Source organism: Drosophila biarmipes, chromosome X (genome assembly GCF_025231255.1).
Source record: "Drosophila biarmipes strain raj3 chromosome X, RU_DBia_V1.1, whole genome shotgun sequence".
NCBI classification, from domain to species: Eukaryota; Metazoa; Arthropoda; class Insecta; order Diptera; family Drosophilidae; genus Drosophila; species Drosophila biarmipes.
This window is the reverse complement of record NC_066611.1, coordinates 21,312,529-21,325,934: the sequence shown is the minus strand read 5'-3', so window position 1 is coordinate 21,325,934 and position 13,406 is coordinate 21,312,529. Positions and strand designations below refer to the sequence as shown.

Sequence of the window (13,406 nt, the reverse complement as noted above, 5' to 3'; positions counted from 1 at the left end):
ATCAATAATAAAAATGTAAAGTGTACCATTATTAAAATAGAAACTAAAGTGCAGGGAAAAGGTGCCCATACATTTTGGAGGTTATCTTAGCGCGTTTTCAACTGAAATTTTGCGTCACCTCCTTGTCAAGCCATTTACTGGTGATGATAATGGAAGAATCCCGAAACTTCTTAATATCTAAAATGAAAATATGTGAAAAGTCTAACATAAAATGAACATTTGGAATCCGATTATAAGAAATTGTTATTTGAAAACAACCAATATTTAGAGGTTAGGTTAGGTTATGTTTCGGGTCACCCTAAAAACTTTTGGTTGGGTACGGACAAGCAGGGTTAAAACTAGTTGCAAGAACTAATTGATCTGGGAACGGTTGGGAGGGCCGCGCAAAGTGTGGGCTGCAATTAGAAAATGGCGGATCCGGTGCACATCAATTGGCGAGGCGGAGGTGTCAAGTGCTGTCAGCTCCCCGCGTCGCTGCAAAGTGCGTGTGCTGAGGGCTGTTAATTAAATTTTAACGCAACGCACTCGCCGGGTTGTTTAACCCCTGGCGGAGGAACGAATGGATCCCAGCCAGGACCCGCTCCCCCTGGACAACAGTCATTGACTTTTGTCGTGTGAGCTTTGTCAGCGCCACTAACTTTTCGAGTGTTGCCATGGATTCGGGACTCGGGAGGGAGCTGTGCTACCCAGCACTTGGCGTCAAAGTATCTGCCAGGGAGTCGCGACCCGCCGCAGGCTAGGAGTAAAAAGTAAAAAACCAGGAGGAACAGCCAGCAAGGATGTAGTTGCTCCTGCTGGGCGAAGAAATGAAAACTTCGATGCTTGAAGGTTTAACGAACTCGCGGGGCATCTCCCCTGTCATTCGGATGCGAGGACCACAAACGTCAACGTTTCTCGCTTTGACGTTTTGCAAAAAAATTATGAAAAATGCCAACAAACGAAAAAAAGCAAAAAACGAAGGGCTGCCACCCACTGCAAGTGTAATTTTTACTTTCACCCCAGCGTCGTTGGCTTTTCCGCAGAAGGGTTTTGGCCGGGCTCGGGAGTCGGAGTCCCATGTGGGCCCGGTTCGTGCAGCACTTGTCCTTATCAAGGGGAGTGGAAGTGGGGTACTGACGATGAAGATGACGAGCCTGATGACATTCATTCATGCCCAAGAGCCACTCCTAATGGAGCACACAAACGCGGGTGTTGGAACACACGGAGATGGATGGGCATAATACTGGGCCTAGGGGTGGCATATGGTCTGTATGATGGATATTATAAGATCTTTCATTCATTTCCTACGAATAGTAAAACTAAAGGAATGGAACTAATGTTATCAGAAGGAAACTGCAGTTCAATATAAGGAAATGATATGATATGATCAGAGAGTAGAGTAAACTACTTAACTAAGAGAGGGTTACTAAATAAACAGAGAGGTCACCCTTACATATGTTAGAGGATATATTAAAATTATTCCTTGGACTTTTTCCTAATAAAGAATAAAGTGGGGAATTGGTATCCCTGTAGCTTGCCAAGTTTAATTGCTCCCAGAAGAAACCCCCAAAGTCGAGGAAGTGGAGCCAGGAAGGGGACATGCATAATACACATCCGTTGACCACTGCACCTCCCAAGATCTAGTGCCGGGAAACCTCGGGCCAATGACCTTCGCCAACCCCTCGAAAAACGCCGTCATGGGCTCAAGAATTATGCACAAAGTAAAAGGCGCTCGAGTGCACAAAATAAAGAAGATGAAGCTGGCGACGTCGGCAGTTGCAGATGCAGATGCAGAAACTCGGATTCAGTTTCAGATTCAGATTCATATTCATAGCCAGATGACGAGGAGCCAAGGTGACCCATGCCCAAGCCCAAGCCCAAGCCCAGGCGTGGCATGTGGCATTGTTTCGTGGTGGAAACAATAGACGAAGTCCCCAACTCCGATCCGCAGCCAAGTAATTATGTGGAGCATGTGTAGTTTTCTCTTTACAACATTACGAAACACGGCGCAAAATCCTTGCCGGGGAGAAAAGAGTGTAGGGAGTTCTGTGGGGAAACTCACATTTCGCATAATTTGTTGTCAAGTGTAAGCCAGCGGAAAACCAAGGGAAAGACAGATCTTTGACCCTGAATCCCTGGGAAGATGGGGTAATGATAGGCATCACCTGGGGCCCCTTAAAGGAAGTTATTTAAGAGGAAAAGGTTGGGATCAGTCGCAAGATACCTTCATTTAAACTAGCTTCAAAGGAAATGCAAATATTATTATTTATAAAATATTTGAAGTAAAATGGGACTAGCTAAGGCAGATATTTAAAATTAGGTAGAGCCGTCCTCTTTTTAAACCACTTTCTTTTGGTTTAAGTTCTGCTGCACATTCGCTAGCCTAAACTTGAAGAGCAGCTTTAGCAAACGACAGACTCTGCACAAAATCGAAGGCAACTTCAATGGAAACTCTGGGCAAAAGTGAAAGCGAAGCGAGTGACAAAATGCTCCAATGAAAACGACACTTTAGCATGCCCAGAATCCGCCAAAAAGCGGGTTTGGGGAAGCAGGCTAATGCCACAGATACAGCCGAAAGCCAAATCAGGCCTAAAAAGAGGAGTAAAGTCCCGAGCAGGAAGAGCTGCACATGCTGCCAATGCAGTTTATTGGCCAGTGGAGAGAATGAATGCAGTGGGGGCTTCCAAAGGGAGCCCACATGGGCGTGGAGGGGGATAGCTTGCCAACCAAGAGATAGCGCACATCGGGGCTGCCATTATCTACTCCTATCCCCACAACATCTATGCGGGAAAACGAAGCGAAAACGAAATCATCGTCCTTAGAGATGGATGGAAACGAAAAAGAGGGTGCACATATATGGGTATACGGATTCAAACTAAACACCTTATATAAACATTATTATAAAACAGTAAATATACTTTGTATGTTTCTAAATTCTACGATTTTATTCAATTTATTTATGTACTCAGTTCCAGATCATAAATAGGGACATTTTATTATGCTACATATTTACTCTATATAGTAAGACAAACGGCAGAGGGTCATAAAAACAAATATTCAATTTAAGTAACAAGGTACATGGCTACTCTCACATCACTGACATCGTCATTATCGTTAATTCAACTCAACTCCCTTCGGGTGCTTTCACTTTACTTTCTTGCGCACACACGGTGAAAAGTGCGGAAAATGGAGGGAAATCATGTTGAAGGATGTGAAGATGCAACCTAGGGGAAACTAGCTCCCCCCCATTTTTCTTTTCCGCTAAAAAAGAGGGAAAAATGAGGGAAACATGAGGAAAAAATTCCGTATTCCGTACCCTGTGTTCTGCGTTCTCTGCAACTCCCTTCAACAACTTTTCTCCTTTCACTTCGCCTGTCCGCCTTTTTTGTCCCGGGATTTCACTCCACTCGCACTTGTTGACAATGCAGCACGCAATGCGGGGGAAAGTGGGCGCTCAGGGGCGGGCCCTCCCCCAAAAGGGGGGCCAGGGGGCGCACTGGCAAGTCAATGCACCCAGTCAAACAATCAACGAAAGCGAGTGACAACAGCGCAGGAAAACCACCCAAAGCCGGCTTTTTGATTCCTGGAAACGCAGCCTGTGCACGAAAGGGGGGCAGATGCTGCGCCCCGGGCGGACGGGGGCTTCATCCCCTTTAATTGGTCAACTTAAGAGGGGAATATCAATTTAATATCGGGCCAGCCGAGTGGGGCGTTCGATTTCAAAGGAAACGCTCTAAAAGGATTTAAAAGAGCCATCGTTTCGCAAGGAAGGGAACTGTGAACTGTGGTATAAAAATCTCCAATTAATATGAATACTGGCTGGAAGAAAATATCTTGAATTCGGAAGTATCTTTTGATTCTTATGGTAACCACTAAATCAAACAATGCCAGTAGGTACCTAGAATCATTCCCCAACTTTTCGCCGAATAAACCTTGGCATTCTTAGGGGCAAGATCAAAAGGTGGATTTCGGGGAAATAAAATGGGAACCCCGGGGAACTTTAAGACGAGATGTCTGCGTGGAGTGCCTGCCCCTCGAATGCGCACAGCTGCTAGCCGCGAAGTTGCACCAGCGGATGGCGAAACAATTCCGAAATATGTTTTCTAATTACTTGTTCGCACTCGGGCATCAACATGCCATAAACGGAGGGGAACCCGCAGCAGAATCGGGGCAGGGGCAGGGGCAGGGGCAGGAGGAGGAGTCTGAGTGAATTGGCGACACATAAATTGCAAATATGATAGAAGAACATGCAACACTTTTCGCAGGGCCAGCCCGCTGGGGTTGAAGCTGCGGTTGCAGTTGCTGCAGTTGTTGCCTCCGCCTCAGCATATAATTATTGCAATGCGTTTCTGCTCCGTTCTGCTTGCTGTTGTTGCCCGCCCCTTGTGGCAGAAAACACGCGCCACGCAGCCACTCGAAGGACGCCGAAGGGGAGGCTACACTCGCAGAAACTCATAAAAGAACCATCATATTTGTTCGCTAATTCAGACAGGCCATTTTGGTGTTTTATGGCCTTCTATTACTACTACTATTTCCCACAACCATTTCACTACTTCTATTTCACTACTACTATTTCACTACTACGATCTGCCTATTTAGATACTACTATTTCTTTACCACTATTTATCTGCTACTATTTAACCACTACTATTTAACCACTACTATTTCATTTATTACCACCTTTTATTTATTTACTATTTTCCAAAATAAAATAATATTTAATTTGCCATAGAAATCATTCCAACACAAACACTATTATTTAACTTCTAAGAAGTTCCAACTTTACCAAATTAAAAAATCTCTTCAAAATAATACTGCTGTAATTAGTGTCCAACCATATTTCATTTTAATAAGACAATTGTTTTGCCTTCAAATATTTCTTAAACGAAAACATGCCGCAAGAAGCTCGATTTTTTCCGAGTGCCGGGGCCGGGGCCTTCGTTTCCCCCATTAAAGCACTGCCGCAGCTGCAGCAACTCCTTTTTCGGTTAACGCGTGTGCGTGTGCTTCTAATTAAGTGCTCCATCGGGGTCACCACCCAATCAATCAGCGAAAGTCACTTGAGCAACGGCAATATTGGCAAGGAAGTCGAGACTTCCTTAGCGCATCTGCGGAAGGCGCAGCTTGATGGCCTTTGTTCGCTTTTCCTCGCTCGCATCACTGGCACTCGCTTCACTTTCCCCGGGAAAGCAGGGAAAATGTGCTCGGGGGTCGGAGGAAAATTATGAAAAACAAGGGTAAAGTAAACAGGGGAGGCCGCGCTGGAGACTAGTCAGTCTGATACCCCTTGAAATGCGGAACGCCGAAGGAGCTATTTCTAGATTACTATAGGTTGCAAATGAGGGTTAACTTTTTGATGAAGTAAATTTGGAAATGGTTCAAATGTTTATATTTTATATTTAAAAAAAAACACCAATTGCAAACAGATTTTAAACCATCTCTGTTACAAAGTGTTCTCATATACCTTCCACAGCCTCCGGTTACAGGGTACTTGTTAAAATTGTGAAACAGTTGGGAAAACAGGAAAAGACAAAACAAAGGCAAGCAAACTAACGAGGGAGCATACAGCCACGCATATATGAATCCTTGTAAGTGGGTTGAAGCGTCGGCAAGCACAAAGTTTACCCGGGAAGCCAGGAGCTTTAAGGCTCCCCTATATAGGATGTATGCTTATGTATATGTAGGAGCATCTCGGAGGGGTCCTTCCCCGTTGTTTCTGGCGAGGGGTGGTGGGGTGGTGACTTCAGGGGGCTCAAGAGGTTCCAGGGGAATCCTTGCCCTGCGCTTCGAGTGGTTTACTCCCTGAAATCCCCCACTTTTGCCATCTCGCCTGCCCCTAACCCCTTCCGAACCCCTTCCAAACGCCTTCCCAACCCCTTCCACACCCCCTCCCAACCCCTTCCGAACCCCCGTTTATTGTTGGTGTATCTGACTGTTGACAATGGCATGCGTTAGGGTTTTTTGATGTTTTCCCCCGTGAAGTTGGAAGTTGGAAGCCCTTAATCCCCCTAATGCCCACCTTTACCCTTGCGAGACTTCAAGTGCACGCAGAGCTTTAAAACCCAGGGAAGAGCTCAGGAAAGAATTAAAAATACGCAAGAGAAAGAGACGGGGCTATGCCGGGGAGAAAGAGACGGGGAGAGCCTCGGTGGCCCCTCGCTGGGCTCAATTCAATTTGTTGAGTAGCTAAATTTAGACGCTAATTTGGGGACCTGCTGTGCCAACGAGATCGTGTCCAGTTCTCAGACTTGTCTCGGGTTACACAGAGAAAAGGAGAAGAAAGACAGTGCGAGAGAGAGGGCGAGATGCCGGGGGAAAGAGACGGGAGAACAAGAACCAGAACCGGGATGGACCTCTACTCAAATTACCAATTGAATCTCCGTCTGCTACCACGAGGAATCCTTGGCCTGGGATATCCACTCATAACTTGGTGGCATTACCGTCGTCAACTTTATTATGTTCCCCTGCCCATTATCGGCCTCCGCCTCCAACTCCCTGGCATTCCCTGGAGTTCTGTCCCCTATCTCGATCAGGATCTTGCCAACAACTGACATTATCATTTGTCAGGAGGGGAATACGAGGGGGAGGAGAGCTGCCCGGTTTCGCAGTTAAATAGCTGAAATCATTGGCAGTGCCAAAGGCTGCGCATTCCTCGACCCCGATCACTGCAAACAATTCCAATTAAATTTCTCAATCAGCCCGACATAGTGGCAGTGTCAAAATACAAAGGGTGTTATAATGGAAAAACCCCTGAAATACTTGTGTCTCGAAAAACTCACTCCATGATTGATTCGATTTCGTAAACAAAGTCCCTGGACTCCAGCCCTGACTTGGCCTCCGCATCGGGGCTCTGAGCCCATTTGTTCGTGGCATACTCACCTGTGACAGCTGCGGATCCATCATCGGGCTCTCGACTCCACCTGACTCATTTGCGGCCAGGCTCAGTCCTCGTTTAGCCTGGTTTTTCAATTACCGCTCGGCTAGGCCTTTGAAGAGAGTCCACCGAAACAAGCCTCTGCAGCCCTTGGCCATCGAAAGTAGAGACTTTGCTGAATTAGCGGCAATTAATCACGGCGACATGTGGATTGTGGCAGGGAATGGCTTTCTGGCATTGCGTCTTAAGGCGCGACTGCCAAATACCGCACTTACCGAGCCGCTCCAGCGGTCAAAGTTCCAGGAACCTATTCTTTCCTTTTTTATTGACACCCGACCGCCGGGAACAGCTGCTGCAATTTGTAATTCCCTTTAAGTGCTCGTTAATATGCCACTTTTTAATTAGAGTCAAGCTGAACCTTGTTTGATGATGACAAATGCAACTGAAGCTGAAGAGTTTATTTCAAAATAGTTGTTGTGGGGCTCGTTACACAATTCGCCATAAATTGGCAAAAATTGTCTAGCTTTTTAGTCGACCAAAACTGTGCGTCTTTTAGGTTTAGGACCATTTTTGACTAAGATACACAAAAAAATCGGATGAAAATAATAAGATTTCCGCCAAAAAACTAAAATCCTTTTTCAACACCCAAAAAAATCAGCCTTTTGTCCAAAACAACAAAATTAATTGTCCGAAAATACAGTTCCATACCTTGTTAAGCTCGTTATAAGATTCCCAATTAATTGACATTCACAACTAAAAAATTTTAGTTTTAATTTTTGCAAAGAATCATCAATTACCGTAAAACTGAAAAGTGATCCTCAAGAATTCGCGTCTTAGTTGAATGACGTAGCCAGCGAGGGGACATTACTTACCAAAAACTGGCTTTGCACTGTGTTTTTTAGGCCTCCTTGTTTATCTAAGTGTATCCAAAAACTTGTTAATTTCTGCCTTCAATTTCCTTGCAGACAGAAGCTATTGGGCAGCAGCCACACCATGTGCCATGGAGAGCCTGGGCCTGGGCAGCAGACGCAACAATGGCAGCAACTCGACGGCCGCCCCCACGACGGGCCAGGGGGGCGTGGTCGGGGGCGGGGGCGTGGTCGGCAAGGTTTTGGTCCACACGAAGCTGAAGCAACAACAGCAGCAGCACTCGAATCAGAATTACTACACGCAGCAGCAGACGCAGCTGCAGCGACTCAAGCAACAGCAGCAAAAGCTGCAGCAGCAACAGCAACAGCAGCAGCAGCAGCAGCAGCAGCAGCAACTGGAGGCGGTGCACGGGGGCGTGGCTAAGCACTGCCTGCAGTTCCCACCTCCGCCGGACTACCCACCACCCACCGGAGGTGGTTCGCCGGGCAATACTCCCGGCAGGAGACAGCTGCTGCCCCGCTATCCCGATCCAGATCCGGATGCCATTGAGATCTGCAATGAGTCTGCCACCTTGGAGACATCGCCTCATCATCTCAAGCAGCTGGCGGCGCGGCACAGCAAGACACTGGGCAGGAACCTGGGCCACCAGCAGCAGCACCACCACACTGGTAAGAGAATAAGTCAGCACAAGGAATTATCTTTTATCCACTTAATTTACTTTTCAGTTCACCTGCACCATGACTACTCGTATGCCTACTACGAGCCCGGTGCCGCCATGAGGCACTCGAATGTGCCGGGTGCCGTGTCCTCGGCCGGGGGCGGCGGAGCGGGCGTCTCGTCGGTGGCGGCCACCGCCTCGTCCTCCTCCCCGTGCGCGGACCCGCCGCCCAACTCCATACGGGCCCTGCTCTCCAAGGGCAAGAAGAACAAGCAGCTGGTGAGCCCGGCCACCTTGCAGTCCTACCAGACGCGCTACCACAAGATGACCACCAAGGCGGGTGTGGGCCAGAGCGAAAACTTCTACGAGGAGATCAACGCGGCCGCCCTGCAGACCAGCAGTGGCCACCACCTGCGCGGCACAGTGGGCTCCCATTCGGCTGGCTCGCTGAACCAGACGCTGGTGGAGGAGGAGCTGCGTCGCGTGCAGAACCGGCATCACAAGATTCTGGGGGAGCTGAATCTGAGTGTGGAGGCCATGCTGATGCCGGAGAGTCCGCCCAAGTCCATGGAGCAGCCGCCAGGGGCGGGATCTGGAGGATCGGGATCGGGATCGGCATCGGCATCGGCATCGGCATCGGGATCGGGATCCGAGATCATTGCACCGCAGCCGAGTGTGAGTGTGACGGCAGCCAGTGGACAACCGCCCACGATTCTGGCCCGTCTGACCTCCGCCTCGGCGGACAATATCTGTGATAGCGGCGGCGGCGGCGACGGGGTGAAGCGGTCCACAAAAAGTGCTCCAGGCGTGGAGCAGCTGCTGACCTCCACTTGCGGGGACCTGGACAGCGGCTTCAGCGGCAGCAGCGGGGCCAGCTACATTGGCAGCCTGCGTCTGAGCAAGACGCAGCACATCAAGTGCGCCCGGCAAACGCCCACAGTGGGCACCCAGAGCTGTCGTTCGTTCCAGCGGGCGGCCACTGTGTACGATGAGGCTGGGATGACTGGTGGCAGCGGAGGACAGAGCACCGGCGGCAGCAGCTTCCTCACACGGGCCTCCTGTGGCCGCAGGATCCTCAGCTGCGCCAGAATACGGGCGGCCGAAGACCCGGGACCCAACCACCGGATGCCAAGTGGACATGGAGTGCCAGCGGTGCAGAACACCGCCACGGAGTCCAAGGCGAGGAGCTTCTGGAGTCGCAAGGGCTGGCGGAAACTACCGGGTTTCTCCACCTCAACGTCCAGCATCAACGACACGGGCTTATCAGGTGAGTGACTCTGTTCAAACCTTTATAATTCCCATAATATATATAAATTCCCCGCGAAAAACTGTTAATCTTACGATATTGCCTGCCATAAAGCTGAGAAAATCTAAAGCTTATCGAATATCCCCCTAATAATTGAGTCCTTCCTGTTCTAACCTTTGCTCTAAAATGCGTTATACAAACACAAGTGGTTCTAAAATGTCCGTATAAAGCATTTTCTTACACGGTTATCTAAGCGAGTCATCCTTTTCCTTATAACATTGTGAAACAGTGTTCCCCCTGTTTTGATATATCCTTTAAATACTTTTGAGCTAAAGATACAGAAAACTGTACTACTTTCCATTCTTCTAAATGGAAGCAAATATTTTAGAAGGAACAAAGAACTCTAGCGGTGGCTCCCCCTGGTGGGAATTGGAGTTATGCCAGTTACCCGAAAAGTCTACAGGTGGCTGGCACAAGTTCAGTCAACTTCCCAATGAGGGCGCTTTTCAGCTTCCCAATTATGCCCACAGATGGAGCTATCCTATAAACGAATCACATTTCCCTGTGTTCTAAAGGTGTACTAAATATTTCTAAAGATTTCCCATTATTAGTTAAAAAACTTTAAATATTTTAAATGGTTGAGTTTACTCAGAACTGTGTTTTTTTATATACTTAAGATCTCTTGTCACAATTGGATCATAAATATTCTCAAGATGAGGAGCACTTATTTTTTCCACAACCCACACAAACGACACTAGGTGGCGGCACAAAGAACTTGCGAAAAACGCTAGATGGCGCACCACAGCTTTGCAAGCCCGCCCGCAGATGGAGCCCCTCTGAAGAGCGCTCCCGTCTCCATTGCTTTTCTCACATTTTTCCATGTTCAAGCATTCAGCTTATCGCTCCCCTGGACCGAAAGCAACGCCCCCCTTTCCACAGCTTTCCTATACATTTTTATCAGCGGCTTTGCATGCCGAGCGAGCATCACATCGCCATAGCATCGACCCATCCCCATTTCCATTGAATTCGGCCCCGGCGATACGATCCACGAGTCCGCGCTTGCGGTCCCGCTTTTTAGCTCCGCTCCAGAGTCCCCAGAGTCTCTAGAGCCACCGAGTCCACGTATGGCCCACAGTTTGCAGTCTCGTTTTGTTTGGTTTCGATTTTGTTTTTTCACCGCTTTTTCGGCTGTTTGCCCACTTCGGTTGCGCCGCGCTTCGGGCTCCACGCTCCATTCACGTTCGCCACGGCGCCGGATTCATGGATGCGGTGTCAGTAGAATCGATCTTGTCGTGGATGCCGCATGCCTTTTTTTCGTGTGTGCCAAAAACGCGGGCTTTAAGTGCTCCCTCGCCCCGAAATACAATACGGTCGCCTCTTTCTGGGCCCAATGACCCATCAAAAGGGAGCCTAGAGACTCGCTCGAGTAATCATTGAAAACTGCGACTTATCGCCTGGGAAAATAGCGATGTTACTGTGAAGCAGCCCGGGAACTAAGTGCGCTTTCTGTTCCTAAAAATGGCCTTTCAGCTGATCAAAGCCGCTTTGGACAGCCCGCCGCAGCAGCAGCACCTGCTCAGACGACACAGCAATTTGGGTTTGCCCCATCAACACGCCGCAGGAGTTGTGCTACTGAAATGTGGGTAAACTCAGAATTTAAACAAATATACTTGAGCTCAAAATAGAAATACTGTATAGCTGGGTACTTAACTCTTACCACTTTTCCTATAAAAAATACACAATAATAAGACAATTTTAATAACATCACTTGTAACTAAGAGAACGGGCTAGCAGTTTCGAAAACACTTCCCTGCTCATTGAATATTTTGAAAATATTCCCAAAATGCACATGTGAATTTTTCGGTGAGATAGGACTGTTGCCCCGACCAAATCGAATCCGAAACACTTACAGTTTATACCAGCTGTCGGCCAGATGAATCACGCCAGAGTATAACCCCCGTATTCTGTGTTCCTCCAAATGCTTCAGCTATTTCGGTGCGTAATTTCTGTTGGCCAGCGTGACTCACTAATAGTGTGATTGGTAGTTGCTCTTGACAAGAGCCAAACAAAAAGGCGACTGCCAAAAATAAACGCATCGATTCTATTTTCGTGGGAGGTTGAATCGGAGTGAAAAGGGCGGAGCTGATAGAACATCCGAAGCTCGAAATAAATAACCGATTCACTTGATTTGATTAGGTAGTGTGGCAAGATCAAAGTGCGGCTAGTGGTGTTTTGTTGTGGAATGTTAATAAGTGGATTGACAGCGGGCGAAATATTAGATTGCATCATGAAGAGCTCATGGAAGGGGATTAGTTTACAACTCACATATGATTTTGGAATAAAAACAAGGCACTTCCCATAAAATAAGCAATAGTATTCAAAGCCAACTTCAGCAGAAGTTAAACGGCCCCAAAAGCAACCGGCAATAAATCTTAAAAAATAAGCAATGTTTATAAAAATATTTTGCACAGAAAGATCTCCCTTTCTTTGGGCCACCTAGCGTTATTTAAAACAGCTGCATATTCGTAGGTCAACGGCCGGTCGCTATGCCTCGAATGTATATACCTTATTATGTACTAGGTAGCGCCGGAGCAACAGACTAACTTGAAATTAACGCGGGTTGAAGGGTGTGCACTCGGCAATTAATAAGAGTTTTCAAAGTGTTTGCACAGATGCATGGCAATGGCAATAAATAGTGCGCCCTCCTTCAAACTCGCTCCTAGATTCCAGTCAATTATTCGCATAAATATGGAGACGAATGAAAACGGAGGGAATTGTGATTGCACCTTTGTTGTCGCTTATTTCCCCGCTTTTGTGCGCGACTGTGACTTTTGTTTGCCGCTGTTGCTGCTGTGCTGGTGTATCTGCTGTGCTGGTGTATCTGCAACTGTTGCTGCCGGACCGCCGGACCGCCGGATCGCTGGCATCTGCCGCATTAGCAGCGCGTGTTTGAGTGCCGCCTTAACTTGGCACTCGTTAATCAATGTCGCCGCAGAGTCTCTTTTCCCGCTTGCACTCCAACGTCCCAGCCGCCTCTTCGGCGGTCGCTGTCGATACTTCACAGTGGATACCGCTGGCGAGCGGCGGAATTATGTGGTATTGGGGGTGTCAGTGGGTCGGCTTTGTGGGGTTAAGTACTTTGGGGCCTGCGAAATTGGGCAATAAGCGATCTGTGTCACCGCGGCTTACTCCAATGACGCAGTTTGATACTGAATATTAAATCTAATTTATCTCTCTCACTCCTTACGAATAAATACACACCTTTATTTAAGTTTAGGCTACCAAAAAACAGTCCCTGATGTATAGATTTTGTGAAGTTTTAAAAAATATTTTGTAAACGTTCATTTGTTGCTAGATTCGGAAATATGCAAGGTGAAACACATTAGGAAGGCACGACATTAAATGTTTTTATTATCGGGTAATGTCTAATTAATTTAAATAAATTGTAAAAATATATTACTAAAAGAAAAGGTGTCTTAGATCTTAAAAAATTTCTATAAAAAATACATACATTGCACAGTACGTGTCCCCAAACTCGAGGATGAGCCATCGGCAGCTTGAGCCACTTGGCTGTCGTCCCACCCACTGCACCACCCCTCCACACCCGCCGAAATCTCGCCGAGAGTTTGTCATGTACGACACGAAATTCGTGTAGCCTTTGGTGGATTTTAGTGAAAGTGTTTAGACTTTGCCTGCGCTAAGCACACAAAAAAGGCAGCATTCGAAAAAAGGAACAAAATGGCCAGGTAACAGACAGAGAAGCCCGAAAAAAGTGTGCT

At 47.5% G+C, this 13,406-nt stretch overlaps 1 protein-coding gene across 2 annotated transcripts in view; it reads left to right on the top strand.

Annotated features, from left to right (window-relative positions):
• LOC108023441 (rho guanine nucleotide exchange factor 10) overlaps nucleotides 1–13,406 on the top strand; it is a 106,679-nt gene that overhangs the window by 20,203 nt on the left and 73,070 nt on the right. Inside the window, exons 3-4 of one of the 2 annotated variants that reach the window (XM_017092930.3) lie at nucleotides 7,819–8,391; nucleotides 8,449–9,648. In XM_017092930.3, coding sequence (XP_016948419.3) covers nucleotides 7,854–8,391; nucleotides 8,449–9,648 — 1,738 coding nt within the window. In that variant the 5' untranslated portion in view covers nucleotides 7,819–7,853. Of the gene's footprint in view, nucleotides 1–7,818; nucleotides 8,392–8,448; nucleotides 9,649–11,130; nucleotides 11,267–13,406 lie in introns of those variants that run through there. The other variant, XM_017092931.3, reaches the window with a different exon arrangement.